At 37.9% G+C, this 18,878-nt stretch overlaps 1 protein-coding gene across 1 annotated transcript; it reads right to left on the bottom strand.

Moving 5' to 3' along the window:
• Positions 1–1,627: 1,627 nt before the first annotated feature.
• On the bottom strand, positions 1,628–2,860 carry LOC126696418 (uncharacterized). The gene is made up of 2 exons (XM_050393165.1): positions 2,534–2,860; positions 1,628–2,431 (listed from the first exon to the last, which is right to left on the bottom strand). The coding sequence occupies exons 1-2, from the start codon at positions 2,858–2,860 to the stop codon at positions 1,628–1,630; spliced, it is 1,131 nt and encodes a 376-aa protein (XP_050249122.1).
• Positions 2,861–18,878: the final 16,018 nt, after the last annotated feature.

Genomic DNA, 18,878 nt, shown 5'->3' on the forward strand with positions numbered 1-18,878 from the left:
CGTTGGTTTACAGCCCCATCCACGTACACTTTCCATAAAGACTCTCCTTGTGTGGATATTAGGCCAACCGATTTTTCATCCATGTGATCTTGATTCCTATTAACTTCCTCTGGGCACTCAACGAATTCAGCCACCAGATCGGCAAGGACTTGACCTTTTACAAAAGTGTGAGGCATGTATTTGATATCAAAAGCACCCAGAATCGTGCCCCACTTGGCAATTCTTCCGGTGTAGTCAGCACTTCTGAGTATGGACTTGAGAGGCAGTTAGGTCAAGATAACCACAGTGTGGGCTTGAAAATAGTGCGGAAGTTTGCGTGTTGCATGAACTACCGCCAGTATAGCCTTTTCTATCGACAGATATCTCACCTCGGCTTCATGGAGGGATTTACTTACATAATAAACCGGCCTTTGGACGCCATTGTCTTCTCGTATCAAGACGAAACTAACTGCATAAGGGGCTACCGCCAAATAAGCATACAACACCTCATCCACCTCAGGGCTAGACATGATAGGCAGCCTGGACAAGTAATCTTTCAACTGCTGGAACGCTTCAGCACACTCCGCAGTCCATTTAAATCCTTGCCACTTATGTAGTAGGCGGAAAAAAGGACGACACCTCTCAGCCGACCTGGAGATGAACCGATTCAACGCGGCAGTCATCCACGTCAGTTTCTGCACCTCTTTTGGATTCCGAGGTGCTTGCAAATCGTTAATGGCCCTAATTTGGTCTGGATTCACCTCAATTCCTCTATGGGTCACCATGTACCCCAAGAATTTCCCGGAACCTACACCAAAGGAGCACTTCGAAGCATTCAAGCACAACTTGTGTTTTCTCAGTATCCCGAAGATACTCGTGAGGTCTTCCACGTGTTCGGACACTACTTTACTTTTCACAACCATATCATTGATATAAACTTCAATACTTCTACCCAGTTGTGGTTCAAACATCTTCGTCGTCATGCGTTGGTAGGTAGATCCAGCGTTTTTTAAGCCGAAGGGCATCACTTTATAATGGTAATTCCCAATTAGGGTCACAAAAGCAGTCTTTTCCTGATCGTCGGCGGCCAGTGGTATTTGGTGATACCCTTGAAAGGCATCCAAGAAACTCATCCTGGGGTGACCCACGGTCGTATCCACCAACTGGTCGATCTTCGGCATAGAAAATGGATCTTTGGGGCAGGCCTTATTAAGATCCGTGAAGTCCACGCACACCCGCCATTTTCCTGTCTTCTTTTTTACTACCACCATATTGGCCAACCATTGAGGGTAAAAAACTTCCTTGATAGCCTCAGCCTATTTAAGCTTGGCAACTTCGCTTCTAACCGCCTCGGCATGCTCCTTCGATGGTCGCTGAGGAGGCTGTCTCCTGGGCATAACGGCAGGGTTCACGTTGAGTCGGTGACAAATGAAATTCAGGTCCACCCCCGGGGCTTCATACGGGTCCCATGCAAAAACGTCCACATTGGCTCGGAGGAATTCCAGCAAACTCGCTTTCTCTTGCAAAGGCAAATTGGCCCCAATCTGGAAGAATTTTTCTGGATCATCAGCAACAACTACCTTCTCCAAATTTTCACACTCTACCCATTGGCTGGCACGTCTAAGCCTGATACTGGGGACTTTAATTGCTATAACTCATTGTCGGCCGTAGCCGAGGTTTCTGCTTCTGGCCGATGCTGTATAGCCGCTACTAGGCACTGCCGAGCAGCCGCCTGACTCCCTACTATTTCCAGCACTTGGTCTCCAAATGGATACTTTACCTTCTGATGTAGAGTGGACGAAACCGCTTTAAGGGTGTGAAGCCAAGGTCTGCCTACAATAGCCGTGTACGGAGAAAAAACATCCACGACAATAAAGTCCACCTCCACCACATCCGTACCTGACTGCACGGGCAGCCTGATTAGCCCCATGGGAGTGACCAACCTTCCCTCAAAACTTACTAGAGGGGAATTATAGGTTGTTAAGTCCTCTGGTTTCAAACCTAGCCCTTTGTACAAATCTGGATACATCACATCCACAGCGCTTCCCTGATCAACCATCACTCTTCTGACATCGTACCCGCTAATCCTCAACGTTACCACCAAGGCATCCTCATGGGGCTGTATGGTCCCAACCATATCCTCATCTGAAAAGCCCAAAATCAGGGGGACACGCCTCTTGGCCTTCTTCAATGCTTGAGAGTGATCCTCGGCTGGGGAGCGGGACACCGACAACACTCTGAAGGGGCAAGATCCAGTCCTTCCCAGGGCCGTAAAGATAACGTTAATCGTACCCAGGGGGAGCCTTGATGAAGCGTCCCCACGCACCTCGGAACCTGCTTGGCTCGCCCTTCCACTAGAGTGATGCAAGAGTTGCTTTAATTTCCCTTCACGGACCAACTGTTCCAAGTGGTCCCATAAATTCCTACAGTTGTCCGTCGTGTGCCCATGATCCTGATGATAATGGCAATACAAACTCGGGTTGCATTTTCTAGGCTCTCCCGCCATCTTGTTCGGCCATTTGAAGAATGGCTCATTCTTTATCTTCTCCAAAACCTGCTGAACGGGCTCCCGAAATACTGCATTAACAACCTGAGCGTCCGCCGAGCCTGACTGCCCAACAAAATCCCTCTGTGATCGGCTGTTATTATAACGGTCCGACCTGAAATCCCTCCTCTCCTGAGGGATCACCTTGGCCTTTCCTTTCCCCTGAAGTTGATCTTCCTCTACCTTTCTGTACTTATCTATTCTGTCCATCAGCTGGCGCACACTAATGACAGGTTTACCCGTCAAGGATTTCCTCAAATCGTGATCAGCTGGGAGACCAGCCTTGAAAGTGGTTATAGCCACATGATCATTCTTTCCCTCTATTTCGTTAAACATTTCCCAGTACCTATCCGAGTAACTCTTGAGAGTCTCGCCCTCTCACATAGACAAAGTCAACAAGGATCCCAAAGGCCGAGGAGTCCTGCTGCATGTAATAAAACGAGCACCAAAAGCCCGAGTCAGTGTTTTGAAAGATCCAACAGAATTGGCCCTTAAGCCATTGAACCACCTCATCACCGTCGGACCCAAACTCGATGGAAAAATCTTGCACATCAAAGCATCATCCCTGGAGTGAATAGCCATCTTCTGGCTGTAATAGCTTACATGTTCCACCGGATCTGAATGGCCATCATACAGAGAGAACGTAGGCTGATGGAACCGCTGAGGATGGGTAGCATCGTCTATGTTTCTCGTAAAGGGCGACTTGGAAATTTGGCTCAAGGCTTTGTTCATGGCATTGTTTCCCAAGCCCCTGCTAGTTGGACTTCTACGCTTACGTCGATGGCGGTGCTCCTCTTCATAGGAGAAAGTCTCGCTTGGTGGAGTTCTCGATCTCCGCCTATAACTAGCTTCATCCGACTCCTCAGACGATGGCTCGGAGCAAGGTGGAGAACGCTCTCGCCGTGCATGGCGCAATTCTCTCTTCAAATCTGCAATCTCACGTTGCAGATTCCCATCATACTTCGCGTGGGAGACGTGACTCTTCCCACGAGAGTGGCTCCTGGTTGTATGGGTTGTACGTACACTCCCTTCATAGCCTTCTCCCCGTTCAAGACTCCTTCGAGGACCACCGTGTTGAGAGCCCCTTGACTCCTCCTGGTGCAGGTTGACATCCTCCTGATGCGGTCCCACCGCGGGGTGATGTGGACCCACTTCCTCCATCAGAAACGTTGCACCGGAAGTCCTTTAAGCTAACACAAGCTCTCCCCATAGACGGCACCAATTGTAAGGACGCGATTTGTAACGACCCGTAACGGTGTTGGATTCGCACGTAAAAAGGCCCAAACAATATGATTTGTAGAGCGTGGGTGTAAAGAACTAGGTTAACTTTTGTATAATGAAAAGATTTACTCCCACGTATATTGAAAGTCTTAAGTTGGTACAACGATTGTTCCCTTTGGTAATCGGTACAGTTCTTTTTCTCTCTTTTTGCTCTTTTTCTTTTGTCTGTGTTTTTCTTTCTTTCTTTTTTCTTTTCTGTTTCGATCCCCCCTCTCTTGTATGTTCTTCTTTCAGTTTATATACCACCCTTTGCCTTCCATCCTCACCGCACACGTGTAGATTAGGTTCGGAGGATTTCTTTCTGTCCCATCCAGCACCTTCTGGAACTTCCTATGGGCAGCTATAAGGCTGCCTCCTTACTGTTCAGGTATCACCTCCACATTAATGCGGTCAGAGAGTTGGTTGAGAAGTCATTAATGCGGAGGCAGCTGTGGCTATAGATATTTGTTTATCTTTTCCCTTTTACCCTTGGTCTGTGATCCTATCTGCATTGGTGACATAATTCTGAGGCCCAGCTGCCACAAGACCGCGCCCTGTTCGTCCTCGGACGCACAGTGTCGAGGAGTATGGCGTCCTCGGACGAATACAGCACCTCACCCTCGTGATACTGACTACCACCCCCTTCAGTAATTACCTTATGACTGGACTTGGCTTCTTTGGACGGATATGCATCCTCGGATGGGCCACAAGCCCAACAATCCTGACCTTAATGGGCCTATTGATCGAACGGCGCCCACAGTAGATTATTACAAGTTGTTATTGGTAGGCAAAAAAGTAGTTTCATTGGTAAGTTTAAATTAGAATTAATAAAAATTTACCATATTTGATTTGTTATGAAAGTGTTGTGAAAATTATTGTGGACAAACCAAAAATAATATAGCAAATATACTACAACTTTATGCATTCACCAAAAAAAAAAAAAAAAAAAGAGCAAAACAATAAAAGTTAAACAAACCAAAACTACTATAGCGAAATTACTGTAATTTTTCTCATTTACTCTTTATATATATATATGTAAGGACACGATTCGTAACGACCCGTAACAATGTTGGGTTCGTACGTAAAAAGGCCCAAACAATATCATTTGTAGAGCGTAGGTTTGAAAGGCTAGGCCTTAGTCACCAGACGGTGGGTTTTTCGTGGTGTTCATACATGGTTAAGTCGTTTTCGCCCTAGGAGTCTTTCTCTTGGAGGCGGGCTAGGAGGCTCTAGTTTTTGGCCATTTTTCCCAGCCCCTTTCTGGATCGCTTACTTTTCCTTTTATACTAGCATGTATTCCTTATCCTTCGTCCACGTGTAGGTTCGTCCTTCCAGGACAGATATTTGTCCCATCAGCCCATACCCAGAGTGGTTGGGGGTGGTTGTAAAAGCTGAGGAGTATAGCTCTGTCAGGTGCAGAGTATTGAATGGCAGTAAGGGCAGCTTTCCATGGTTGTTACACTTTCCAGCGTATCCTTCTTTATTGACCTAGATATTTTAGATTTTTTCCAAGCTGCTCCTATACCGTTTTTGCCCTTCCTTCCAGCGAGACCTCGGACATGCCGAGGACTGAATCGTCCTCGGCTGTGTCCCAAGACTATTTTGTACTTACCACAAATTATTGGGCCCCACAATAGCCCCTCAAAACCCTGCTGTCCAACCTTCTGGGCGGAGAGGAGGGTTTTGGCAATGCCAAGCCTTTATTACGGCTCGTTTAACTCTGTCCTTCATTAATGTTGGTGTCTCTTCATTTACCCAGGAAACATACCGGGCTACGAGACATTCCTCTGAGCTCGTTCACAATGCGTTTCCTGCCGTTTGGTTTATCCGAAATGCGTCTTTAATGATTTCCCTTTACGAGACCATTTAAATTCGACGGTTATTGACGGTGTAGGGAAGCGGAACGGGTATATTCTCGCTTACCGATTTTCTTGGAAATATGGGTAAATTAAATTCCTTCCGTTTTGCCCCTCATATAAGAAGGAAAGCAAAAGGTTACCCCACTTACACAGAACCCTTTCAATCCTTTTGAAATCTGAAAATCCTTAGCCTCCTTCAGAATTTCCCTTATCCACTTGTTTACACCTTGAATCGTGATAACTCCAAGATAGGAGTAGGAATGAAGAGACCATACCCTTCCCAGAAATGCTACGTTCTTGCGAAACTCAAAATGGCTCGGTCAGGGCAAAGATGAGAGAGACTCAAGATACCTCTCATCCTCCTTTCAATCAAAATCCGAAGCAGGGGCTCGTCAGGTCAAACTTTCGGCGCGACTGAGCTGGGGTCACCCATTATCAGTACCAGCCGCTCTCTCATGAGCATAGCTAACATGGCACCAGCGTGTTAGGAGTCAGGACTGACACAGGGACTAAGTGCCCCTGCTTCTTCCTCTCTTCGTTCACTGGTGCCTCCTTTTGCCTCTCTTTCTTCTTCTTTCCACTACCAGATCCATCCTGATGTTTTTCCTTCTTCCTCTTCTTCTCCTCCTTCTTTCTCTAAGGAAGGTCCTCCTCTCAATATGAGCGCTATTGGGGCAAAGTTTGGAAGGACTTCGGAAACGAGTTTAAAAAGACATCTGACTGTTTATTTGTCTTATTGTTGTTGTTGTTGTTGTTTTTTTTTTTTTTTTTTTTTTTTTTTGTAATCCACCTTCTGTATAGGCTTGTTTAAGCCCTTCTTTATACGTTGTAATACCTCTTTATATTAATAAAAGTCGTTATTGCTTTATTTCACATGTTCTATCTCTTTATTTCTGAAATGGTTACGCCGTGAATAGACATACTATCTTGTGAATTCTTTTTATTTTTACACTTTGACCGATGTCTAGGACCGAAATCCTAGTTAATAAAAAGATCTTACTCTGTGTTTATTGAAACTATCCGACTTTATAATACTGAATCGAACAAATGATACTTAGGGCTGAAACCCATATTAAGAAGAAAAAGAAAGGATATTATGATGAGCTTATTGGGGCGGTCTGGCACAATACTACCGACCTAAGAGCACAATACTTAGGGCCGAAATCCCTTATGAAGGAAAAAGGCGCTATTATGAACTTACGAGTGATGTTCGGCACAATAATACCGACTTGAACAAATGACACTTAGGGTCAAAACTCTTGCTAAGGAAAAGATATTATCATGAATTTAATAGAGTTGTTTGGCACAATAATGCCAACCTGAGAAAACAACACTTACCCCAAAATAGTCAAGATGACAACTGAATGCTCGGTGCGGTGTAGGAGGTAATCATCCGAAGACATATAACCCAAAAATAAACAGCTCCTCCAGGTTGCTGAGTAATAGGGCGTTTCACCATCTTCCTAACAACTTTCAAAGCTTTAACCTTTTCTGGTATTTGACCCGAGGATTGAGCAACTTAGAATTTTTATTAAGTAGCCGACCTTCCCATAGGTTTGAGTTCGAGGACCATGCAATACCCTGGTTCTGTCCAAAACTCAGTTTTTCTTCCAAGTAATTGGTTTCCCCATAGTTTTGAGTCCGAGGACTATACAATACCTTGGTTCTTTCCAAAACTCAGTTTTCTCATCTAAGTGGTTGGTTTCCCCACAGGTTTGAATCCGAGGACCATGCAATACCCTGGTTCTGTCCAAAACTCAGTTTTTCTTCCAAGTAGTTGGTTTCCCCATAGGTTTGAGTCCGAGAACCATACAATACCTTGGTTCTGTCCAAAACTCAGTTTTCTCATCTAAGTGGTTGGTTTCCCCATAGGTTTGAGTCCGAGGACCATGCAATACCCTGGTTCTGTCCAAAACTCAATTTTTTCATCTAAGTGGTTGGTTTCCCCATAGGTTTGAGTCCAAGGACCACGCAATACCTTGGTTCTGTCCAAAACTCAGTTTTCTCATCTAAGTGGTTGGTTTCCCAATAGGTTTGAGTCCGAGGACCATGCAATATCCTGGTTCTATCCAAAACTCAGTTTTTTCATCTAAGTAGTTGGTTTCCCCATAGGTTTGAGTTCGAGGACCATGCAATACCTTGGTTCTGTCCAAAACTCAGTTTTCTCATCTAAGTAGTTGGTTTCCCCATAGGTTTGAGTCCGAGGACCGACCATGCAATACCTTGGTTCTATCCAAAACTCAGTTTTTTCATCTAAGTAGTTGGTTTCCCCATAGGTTTGAGTCCGAGGACCATGCAATACCTTGGTTCTGTCCAAAACTCAATTTTCTCATCTAAGTAGTTGGTTTCCCCATAGGTTTGAGTCCGAGGACCATGCAATACCTTGGTTCTGTCCAAAACTCAGTTTTTTCATCTAAGTAGTTGGTTTCCCCATAGGTTTGAGTCCGAGGACCATGCAATACCTTGGTTTTGTCCAAAACTCAGTTTTTGGCATGGGGCCTTGGCTTTAGGGGGATTGGCTCCTCGGCCAAGCCCCTAGAACCATCCATGCGATTGACGCTACAAATCGTAGCCCCTAGTCAAGAATCATAGCCCCTAGTGGAACTCTACGCTAGAACACTATAACCGGCTGTTAGAAATGACAAGGGAATTGTCTCGACCTACCGTTTATGCCAACACACAAGCCTTCCCCACAGACGGCGCCAATTGTAAGGACACGATTCGTAACGACCCGTAACAGTGTTGGGTTCGTACGTAAAAAGGCCCAAACAATATCATTTGTAGAGCGTGGGTTTGAAAGGCTAGGCCTTAGTCACCAGACGGTGGGTTTTTCGTGGTGTTCATACATGGTTAAGTCGTTTTCGCCCTAGGAGTCTTTCTCCTGAAGGCGGGCTGGGAGGCTCTGGTTTTTGGCCATTTTTCCCAGCCCCCTTTTTGGATCGCTTACTTTTCCTTTTATACTAGCATGTATTCCTTATCCTTCGTCCACGTGTAGGTTCGTCCTTCCAGGACAGATATTTGTCCCATCAGCCCATACCCAGAGTGGTTGGGGGTGGTTGTAAAAGCTGAGGAGTATGGCTCTGTCAGGTGCAGAGTATTGAATGGCAGTAAGGGCAGCTTTCCATGGTCGTTACACTTTCCAACGTATCCTTCTTTATTGACCTAGATATTTTAGATTTTTTCCAAGCTGCTCCTATACCGTTTTTGCCCTTCCTTCCAGCGAGACCTCGGACATGCCGAGGACTGAATCGTCCTCGGTTGTGTCCCAAGACTATTTTGTACTTATTCTACCGAGCCTGGGCTATAACCCTCCTCGGCTCGGGCCTTGGGCCCCAACGAATGAATGGGCTAGGGCCACAAATTATTGGGCCCCACAATATATATAGAAATATACATTGCATTTACAATGTAAATTTATATTGTAAACACATAAAAATTGGTAAATGTTGTACACATTTGCAAAATTTGTACAATTTTTTTTTGCAAATGTATATAATATTTGCTACTTTTTGTGTATATACAATGTAAGCTTACATTACAAGTAAAAAGTAAACATATAAAGATCCTTTAAAAAATAAAAAAAATAAAAAATAAAAAAAAACAAAGTTGGTGAACTTGAAGGAGGAAAAAGGCAAGTCACTAAACCAAAAATACGGTTTGTAACACTATTCATGAGCCTATTCACTCTTTTTATATATAGAAAAAAAGAGCACAAACCGATGACTGCAAAAAAAAAAAAAAAAAAAAAAAAAAAAAAAAAAAAAAGATTAAAGATTAATAGTGCATATTGAACAAACCAAAAATATTGTAGCTTTTATACATTCATCCAATAAGTGTCATAACATTTTCACAAAACATTTATTTTCAGTTGTGGTTGGTCACAGTTTCATATTTTATTATTTTGACTTATAAGAAATTGATACTTTAATAATTGTGAAAATATTATAAATTTGTTGAATCAGTATAACAATATATATAAAAAGAAAAAAAAAAGTACAAACGGAAGACTGAAAAAAAGAGCACAAACCGATGACTAAAAAAAAAAAAAGATTAACAGTAAATATTGAACAAACCAAAAGTATTGTAGTTTTTATACATTTATCCAATAAGTGTCACAACATTTTCACAAAACATTTATTTTCAATTGTGGTTGGTCACAGTTTCATATTTTATTATTTTGACTTATAAGAAATTGACACTTTAATAATTGTGAAAATATTGTGAATTTATTGTATCAGTATAACAATATATATAAAAAGAAAAAAAAAAGTACAAACGGAAGACTGAAAAAATAAATAAATAAATACAAAGTGGTTCAATAAACCAAAATGGCACTGTAGAGGCATTGAGGAAAAATAAATAAATAAAAAATAAAAAAATGGACAAACGGAAGACTAAAAAAAAGGAAGACTAAAAAAAGTGTAGCTACTGTAGCTACAATGCCAGGGGTGTCAATTGGGGTTAGCGTATTGGGTTCATGTCGTGTCGAAATAGGATATTCGACTAAATGGCTCAACCCTAATCCAACCCATTTAATAATCGTGTCATGATCCTTTAACCCTAACCCGACCTGTTAATAAGAAGGGTTGACCTGACCCAACCCATTTGACACGCTTAATAAACGAGTCGTGTTGGGTTGACACGAATATAACACAACACATTTCAACCTGCATAATATCAAATATAACATCCATCTAAAAATAATTTATTTTGCATCCCAAAAAACAATGCATACGCTTCAAGTCTTCAACCCACATTCAACAAAAATATAACATTCATCTAGAAATAAGTTCTTTACACTCCAAAAGAAGTGCATATACTTCAACCCAAATTTAAAATAACAAAGTTTAACAAAAATAAAATAACATAGTTCAACAAAAATATAATATCCTTGGAACTCGCCAAATGCTAAGTATCAATATTAAAAGAATTTGAGCAAATAATAGACTAATCCTGATTATGACCACGATTATTATCTATAGATTCTTTGTTGATGTCCAAATTCATAACATCTTCCATAAGTTCATCCAATTTCATTTGTGCAAGTTCTATGCCAAAAAAAAAAGTATTAGTAGTTCTAGGGTCTGTAAAGTTTTAATTTCCAATTATATCCCTTGTAAATTTTTGTAATTACTCACTTTTCTTTTTAAATTTAAAATATATGTTGGATATAAAAGGTATTTGACAAATCTAAAATAAAATAAATATTTATTTGTTATACGAGTTAAACAGGTTGTGTTAATTGGGTCATTTCGGGTTGACACAAATAAATTGGCGTGTCAAACGTGTCTACTGCGGGTTACGAGGGTTGACCTGCTTGTGACACGTTTCTTATCGTGTCACTTTCAGGTTGACCCGTTTATAACCCAAACCCATTAAGACCCAACCCTAACTTGAAAAAACCTATGTCGGATTCGTGTTGTGTTTGCGAGTTGGGTTAAACATTGACACGCCTATACAATGCTGCTTGGTACTGTAGCTAATGTTCAAAAAAAAAAAAAAAAAAAAAGGAGAAGACAAAGTGGCCCAATAAACTAAAATGGCACCGTAGACTTGTCAAAGTTATTAGGGGTTGACGGCACTTTCGTCTCATCAATAAAAAGTTATGTAACCCATTAAAATAGCCTATGAGTCACCAACCATTCAAATCAAAGGCCCATAAATTGGGGCCTTGGAATCAAGAAGTAAGACCCACAACTTGGCCCAGACAACAACCCATAAATTCAGACCGAGCTGCTAACTAAATAAGCACTTGGACCAAATTTAAATTGGATCCACAAAGCCAGCAAGCACAGCCCACAAGTTTGGGTTGAACCAGCACATAAGGATGACCAAAGGAGCCCCACGAAGATAATCTCAAGGCCCATTAATATGGCCACGCAGCAACACATCTAAACCAAATTGATGAAGTCAGCCATCTAAAACCCAAAAAATTAATAATAACCAACCTAAGACCCACAGCTGGAAGCCTGAAACAAAACCAAAATTTATGGGAGGGCAAAAGGGTCATTCCAAATCAACTTGGGCCCAGCTAAATTCTAACAAATGAGTTTAGGACACTCGTGAAACCCCACGGCGGAGTAGACGAAGTAAAAGGAGAGTTAACTTTTCCTTAAGTGGAGTTCATTATTTACATTTGACAAACCTCATTTACTTTTTTATTGTTATTTTTAGTTTTTATTTTATTCATTTATTTAAGGTAAGGTTATAAATGAATTGAGTTCTTAATAAACAACTTTGCCTTTAAAATATATATTTATATTCATTTATTTTGGAAAAAAAGTCAATATCAAGAGTCCATTTGAGAACAATTTAAAAACTTTTTGCTAAAAGCACTATAAATAAAGCTAAAAAGTAGTTGAAATTATACAGTGTGAATCATGAATAGAATCAAAAAGTACAATGGAACTCATAAATAGTAGCAAAATTAAGTTAAATAATAAAAAAAACTAGCTTTTTAAACCAATGTCAAACGCAACCCAAGCCTAAATTTAGACTTAACTATTAAACGAGTAAACATAATGTGTATATGAACAAGCTCATGAGTATAAAGTTCAATAGATTTGAATGCATATAATATTATATAGGCTAAATTGTAAACTATACCCCTAAATTTTGGGGGGTTTTTTGGATTTTACAATCTTTAAGTTTCAGAATTTAAATTTTACCCCGCTGAAGTTTTGAGATGTTTGGATTTTTCACATCATTTTTGTAGCCTAAAAAAATTAAATAATTAAAAATGGTAAAGCATAATAAAATGACGTGGTATTATTTTTTTTAGATGAACTAAATACGTGTAGCAAGTTTATGTGACATTTAACAAAAAATATAGACAGAGGGGCTGCTGATGCAAACATAATAGAACTTTAAAGGATACAATCTAAATTTTAAAATTTTAGGGTATAAAATCTAAACACCCTCAAATTTCAATAGATAAAATTCAAATTCTGAAATTTCAAGATATAAAATCCAAATACCCTCAAACTTTAGGGATGTAATTTACAATTTAACTTATTATACATTTATAGGTTTATAAGTATTAAAATATACTTATATAGATTTGTGTGGGCGGGACTTATCCATATTTTGCCCACCTACAATCTGATCGTGTATTGTCTTGTCTGAACTTGTAAATAAGTTAATAAGCTATTAAATTATTATTTATAATTTACTGATAAATATATATAGCGCATTTCTTAGTAAAAATATAAAATTTCTTTACAAGACATGGTTGGTGAATCAATTTTTTCATAAGTTCATAAATGAAAATTTATCTCATTAACTCTAATAATATAATATTAACTATAATTTAGACATATATTAGCCTATTAGGATAGGCCTAAGCCTAATTTTACTTTGTGTGCAAGCCAAGTCTTCTACTTGTACTAAAAGCCTATTAGTCTAGGGTTTAATATACTATATATATATATATATATATATATATATATATATATATATCCATGTTATGGTTCATTGTAACACAGATTTTGTACTACACTCTTATATAATAAAAATGTAGTCTTTAAGGGTTTCCTCCGTGAATGTAAGTTGTAAGGCTAAACCACGTAACCCTTATATTCTTGTGTTCCTATTTTATGCTTCCTTCTTTCGTATCTATACAAGCATATTCAACTGTGGGGGCCGGTTAGTCAATAAATTATTAAAGTCAAGTTAATTGGGCCTGTGACCCATCCGAGGACGTAAATCTGTCCGAGGAGGCCCATATCAGGTTATAAGAGTAACCAAACGAAAGGAAGAGTAGATATCACGTAAGGTGAGTTCAGTATTCGTCCGAGGACGACCAGAACGCCATCTTGTTACAAATGTACTTCGGAGCTACGTTACCACTAAAAGTGGGATATGGGACCAAGGGTAAGAAAGAAAATGCAAACAAATATCTATAACAACAGTTGCCTCCGCATTAATTGCCTCTCAACCAACTCTCTGGCCGCATTAATGTGAAGGTGATGCCTGAACAGTGATGAAGCAGCCTTACAGCTACTAGTTGGAGGTTCCAGAAGGTGTTAGATGGGACAGAAAGAGATCCCCTGAACCCAACTTACACTTGTGTGGTGAAGATGATATCAAGAGGGCAGTATATAACATGAAAAAGAGCATTGAGGAAAGGGATCGGAACATCAAAAAAACAAAGAGTACTCAGAAGAAAGCCTTAGGAACAAAAGAACTGAACTTGTTTCAAAGAAAAACTAATTGTTATATCAATGCTAATCCATCTATAAACGTGAGGTTTAATCGTTTTTCTTTTAGAGTTAACCTAGTTCTTGGACACCCACGCTCTACAAATTTTATTGTTTGAGCCTTTAACGTACGAACCCAATACCAGTTTGAGATCGTTACAAATTGAGTCCTTACATCAATATAATGTATCAATGCTAATATTTAACAACTTAAACTATAATAATAGATTATTTTTTATATTTCACCTAAGTAGACATCAAATACTCTACTATTTAATTATTTGTCTATATTTACTTTAAGGACAAAATTCGGCGACAAACTTGGTTGTAGCATAAAGCTACAACTCCAACTTAAAAAATAAAAATGTCTACATATTTTGAAAATCTAACTATTAGATTGTATGTTCCTTATATCCTTAATACACATGTAAAATTTAATGTCAATCGGATTTACTATTTGATCTATAAACTTATTTTTTATACATAATTTTAGACTACAAAAACTTAAAATTTAATGATTTGATTGATAACATAGCTATTAATTTTTGATCTTTTAGAAATTTTGCAAACATGAAAGATATAAAAAAAAAATGTAATTCAATGGTTGATTTGTCAAAATTCACATTCAATAAAAATATATTGAGTAAAGTTGTAGGCTTATGCTATAATCAAATTTTTTTTCTTACTTTTTTTTTTAAGCTATATAAATGACATTTTTAGGGGTATTTTTGAGATCATCTGTGGAAACCAATGACTTATATTCTAATCATATGTATAGATGTACATTCAAATTCAAACGCAATATGTGACACGCACAAACAAGTTGTCAAGTTTTGTCAAAGGCGATCATTATTTTGTTTGTAATTATTATAAAAGCTGGTACAAACTATTTGTACATGTGATGCTCATATGATGATATGAAAACCATCTTGCACCTGTTTAGGAAGTCTGATAAAGTTAATATCAAGAGAGACATTCTCTGTAATAAGAAAAGAATGAATTATTAAGTTTTTTTTTTTTTTTTTAAGACATACATGTAATTAAACTGTTATTTAATTGGATTAACAGGTTTGGTAAAATTATATGTCCATCCAAACTTTCACACTGTGTAAGTTACATGATCAACTGCGGGAAATGATATGTACTTTTCAACCTTTTAGCACTAAGCAAAACAAAAACAAACAAAAAAAAGAATTCAACCTTAGAAATGGTGGCTAGAAATGATCGAGGTATATATGATCATCAAAGCCTGAGATCGATAAAGAGCAGTCAGCTATGGATCCTTTAATGGAAAAAGCAATTGTTGTTCTCTAAGCTCTTCAGCTGGCTACGGGAGAAGGGTTTTCCTGAGATCGTGCTGAAAGGTGACTCAAAGTTGTGCTTTGATACCATTTGCAACATTTTCTCAAATGTTCTGGACTTGAGAAAGTAATTTTCCATTTGCTCTTTCATATGATTAGTAGAGATTTTAATGGGGTCGCCCATGTCCTTGCTAAATGTTGGTTTTTGATGCTTTTTATTTCTTACTTTGTAAAGTTCTTTCTTCCCTCTCAGTGTATGTGGAAATTAGACCCTGTTGTCTGTTCTTGTTTTTTCTTAATGAAAGTTTGGTTTAGAAAAAGAAAAAAAAAAACAAACAAACAAAAACAAAAACTAGAAATTAGCAAACTCAATTCTCACACAGTCACACCCACTGTCCAAAGCCCAGCTAGCTAGTGCTTGTAGTAGTAGAACAGAAAAATAGCCGCCAAGAGAGCCGACAAATGAAAAGAGAAAAATGTGAATAAACAAAAAGAAAAGCTCAGCCAAGAAAATAAAAAATAAAAAATAAAAATTAAGAAAAAGGAAGAGAGAGTGTTAAAAATATAAAATAAAATTTAAGAAAAAGGAGGGGAGAGTGTTAAAAATAAAATTTAAATAAGGAAAAGGAGGAAAGAGTGGTAAAAATATGTATATAAAAATAAATATGATATAAAAATAAAAAAAAAGAGACTAAAAGAAGAAGAAGATGAAAAATGATGATTAAAAAAAGGAGAAGTTTGACCGATCTCTTCGACAGTCCAAAGCCGTTGTGTGGTAGCGACAGTCATGATTCGGTTTCAGTGTTTTAATTTATGTCTGGTGGAGAGAGATCTCTAATTACCTCTTCTCTCTCCTCCCCCCCTCACTTTAATCTTTATCCCATTTCACCATTTTAGATGCCGCATACCACGCTAACACGCTTACCACTTGTTTTTCCCTATTTTTTTATTTGATCATTAAATACGCTACTCCTTTTCTTACTATTTTATTCCAAAAATTCATTTTAAAATAATCAAAATGGGTGCCCCTATATTTCCACCACCGTCTTCAAAAATCAATATTCTCCTTCCTCCTTATATTATTGCTTCTCTACTTGCCTTCAATACAATAATATGAGTTTATTGTGAATTATAGTTAGCTTAACTAATCGTATGACAGATTTGAAATTCAATTTCTCCTTACACTAAAATTCAATTGTGGTCTTGGTTTGATGGATAGAGAGGGCAATTATCAAAAGTGGACAGTTTAAGTTAAAACACTACCAAAAAAAAAAAAATGAATATGTTAAAAACCATTAAAAAGTGTCCATTAAGCTACATATTTGTTAACAAGGTCTATAATATTTGTTGAGATTCAGAATGGTATTACTTAGGGGTGTTCACCAAATCGTACAAGACCGCACCCAAACCAACGAAATGGAATAACCGCATTGCACCGCAAGTGGTAGTGTTGCGGTGTGGTGTGTGGTTTTATGATAACAAAACTATACCACGCTACACCCATATATATTTATTTTATATTAAATTATTGTTAATAATTTAATATTATAGTGATCAGCTTAGTTTTAGTACATTCAAGTTTCACGTTAAAAGAATATTACCGTGCACCCTTGGTGTAGTGGTCACTCCGCAAATATAAATGCTTATGGGGTGTGGGGGTAAAGGTCGAGATTTAAGTCTCCAAGAAGAAGTTTCACACACATATATACTTAGATTAAATTATAGTAGAAATTCTATCTTGTATAAATAATAAATAAATAAATAACGTTTCACGTTAAAAGGAGATTAAATTCGGTAAGGATGTGGTATAAAACTCATATTTTACCTCTCATATCCCAACATACCATATCATCTTATCACATTCACATATTTAAGAATATGTACAACCATACCCAATCAATTATAATATTCATATATAAATCCAACTAAATTGAGAGTTTATTAAGATATTATTAGGTATGGTAAGATCTATCTTGTATAAATAAAAAATAAATAAATAACATTTCACGTTAAAAGGAGATTAAATTCGGTAAGGATGTGGTATAAAACTCATATTTTACCTCTCCTATCCCAACATACTACATCATCTTATCACATTCACATATTTAAGAATATGTACAACCATACCCAATCAATTATAATATTCATATATAAATCCAACTAAATTGAGAGTTTATTGAGATATTATTAGATATGGTAGGATGTATTGAATTTTAAGTAAAATGATGATATGACAATCTCTTATTGGATGGTGTAAAACATGGGTTTTACACCCCGTCCTTACCAAATTCGAACTCCGTTAAATAAAAAAACTTCATTTTGGTTAAATGCTCCATCTCACACTCTCACTCTCACTCTCACTCTCACAAAATCAAAAGTTCAAAAGTTTAGTAGTATTTTTTTTTTTTTTTTTTTTTTTTTGTATTTGTACACCACACCAAACCACACTGCACTACACATGTGACCACAAAACTAAGGTGTAGTACGGTTATAGTTTTGCCCAAACTGCACTACAAAAGTGCGGTGCTTAAATTAGCTAAAAACCGCACCGCAAATGTCCCTAATATTCTTTATCATGATATATAATTAATGAGTAATGTTACAACCACAAACTATTTTACAATATTTTTACAAAATATTGATGTGACCAACCTCTTATAGGTTTTCATCTAAATCCACCATTAATATCACTTTTTCATTTACCAATAATCACCCACCACGTCAACAGTTTGTAAAAATCACAAATTATTTCATAACATTTTTATAAAATGTTAATATGGTTAACTTCTTATTAGTTTTCATCTAAATCCACCATTAATGTTACTTTTTCATTTACTAATAATCACTCACCACGTCAGTAGTTTGTAAAAAAAAATTGTAAAATAGTCTAAATCTCTAACATTATTCATAATTAATTAAGTCATATTTCTATACATGTCAACTCGAATTTTAAATCCTAATCCAAGCTTAAGGTCAGCTGTTGACAACTCTGTCTCACGCGGTTGCAGAACTAATTATAATAATGATAATGCAGTGCAAGTGAGTGTCATGTATGTAACGTACGTAGTTAGATTAGGAGGACTTTGAAAACCATTAATTATTTTACCAAAAAAAAAAAAGAAAACCATTAATTAGAGATAAGAGAGGGGACCCCCATAGACAAATTTGGAAAAGGCAGGAGGGCCATGGACCACGATTGATGTTTTGGTGTATCTAGGACGTTGATAAGATAGGTTAAGGTGAGTAAATGCCTTACAGTTTACACCCATTTTAGACTTTTAGTGAGAAAAAAGAAAGAAAAAAAAAGAGAGGGTAGTTTTGAGTTTTCAATTGGGGCTAAATTCAGGGAATGACACTGCTTAATTATCAAAACCTGAGGTGCCCCCAGAATTACTCTCAGCTTAATTTCACTTATTTACCCATCATTTTTTTAATACTAAAAAAAAAAAAAAAAAAGAGAGAGAGAGAGAGAGAGGGAGAGAGTTTAGAAGGTTGTGCCAGAAAGTTTTGGCCCACCAAAACATAACCCCATTTCTTGTACTTTTTCGGTTAAGAGAATTGCTGCAGCTTCAGAGAGGAAGTTGAACAGGACCAAACAGAGAAAGAGAGAGAAAAGAGAGTGCGTGTGTGTGTGTGTGTGTGTGTGTCTATCAGGGGCATCATTCATATCCTGGAGCATTGAGCCCCACCAGATGCCATAAACAGAAAAGGCAGGCAATAACAAGAGGAGGTTGGA

Source organism: Quercus robur, chromosome 8, assembly GCF_932294415.1.
Source record: "Quercus robur chromosome 8, dhQueRobu3.1, whole genome shotgun sequence".
Taxonomy (NCBI): Eukaryota; Viridiplantae; Streptophyta; class Magnoliopsida; order Fagales; family Fagaceae; genus Quercus; species Quercus robur.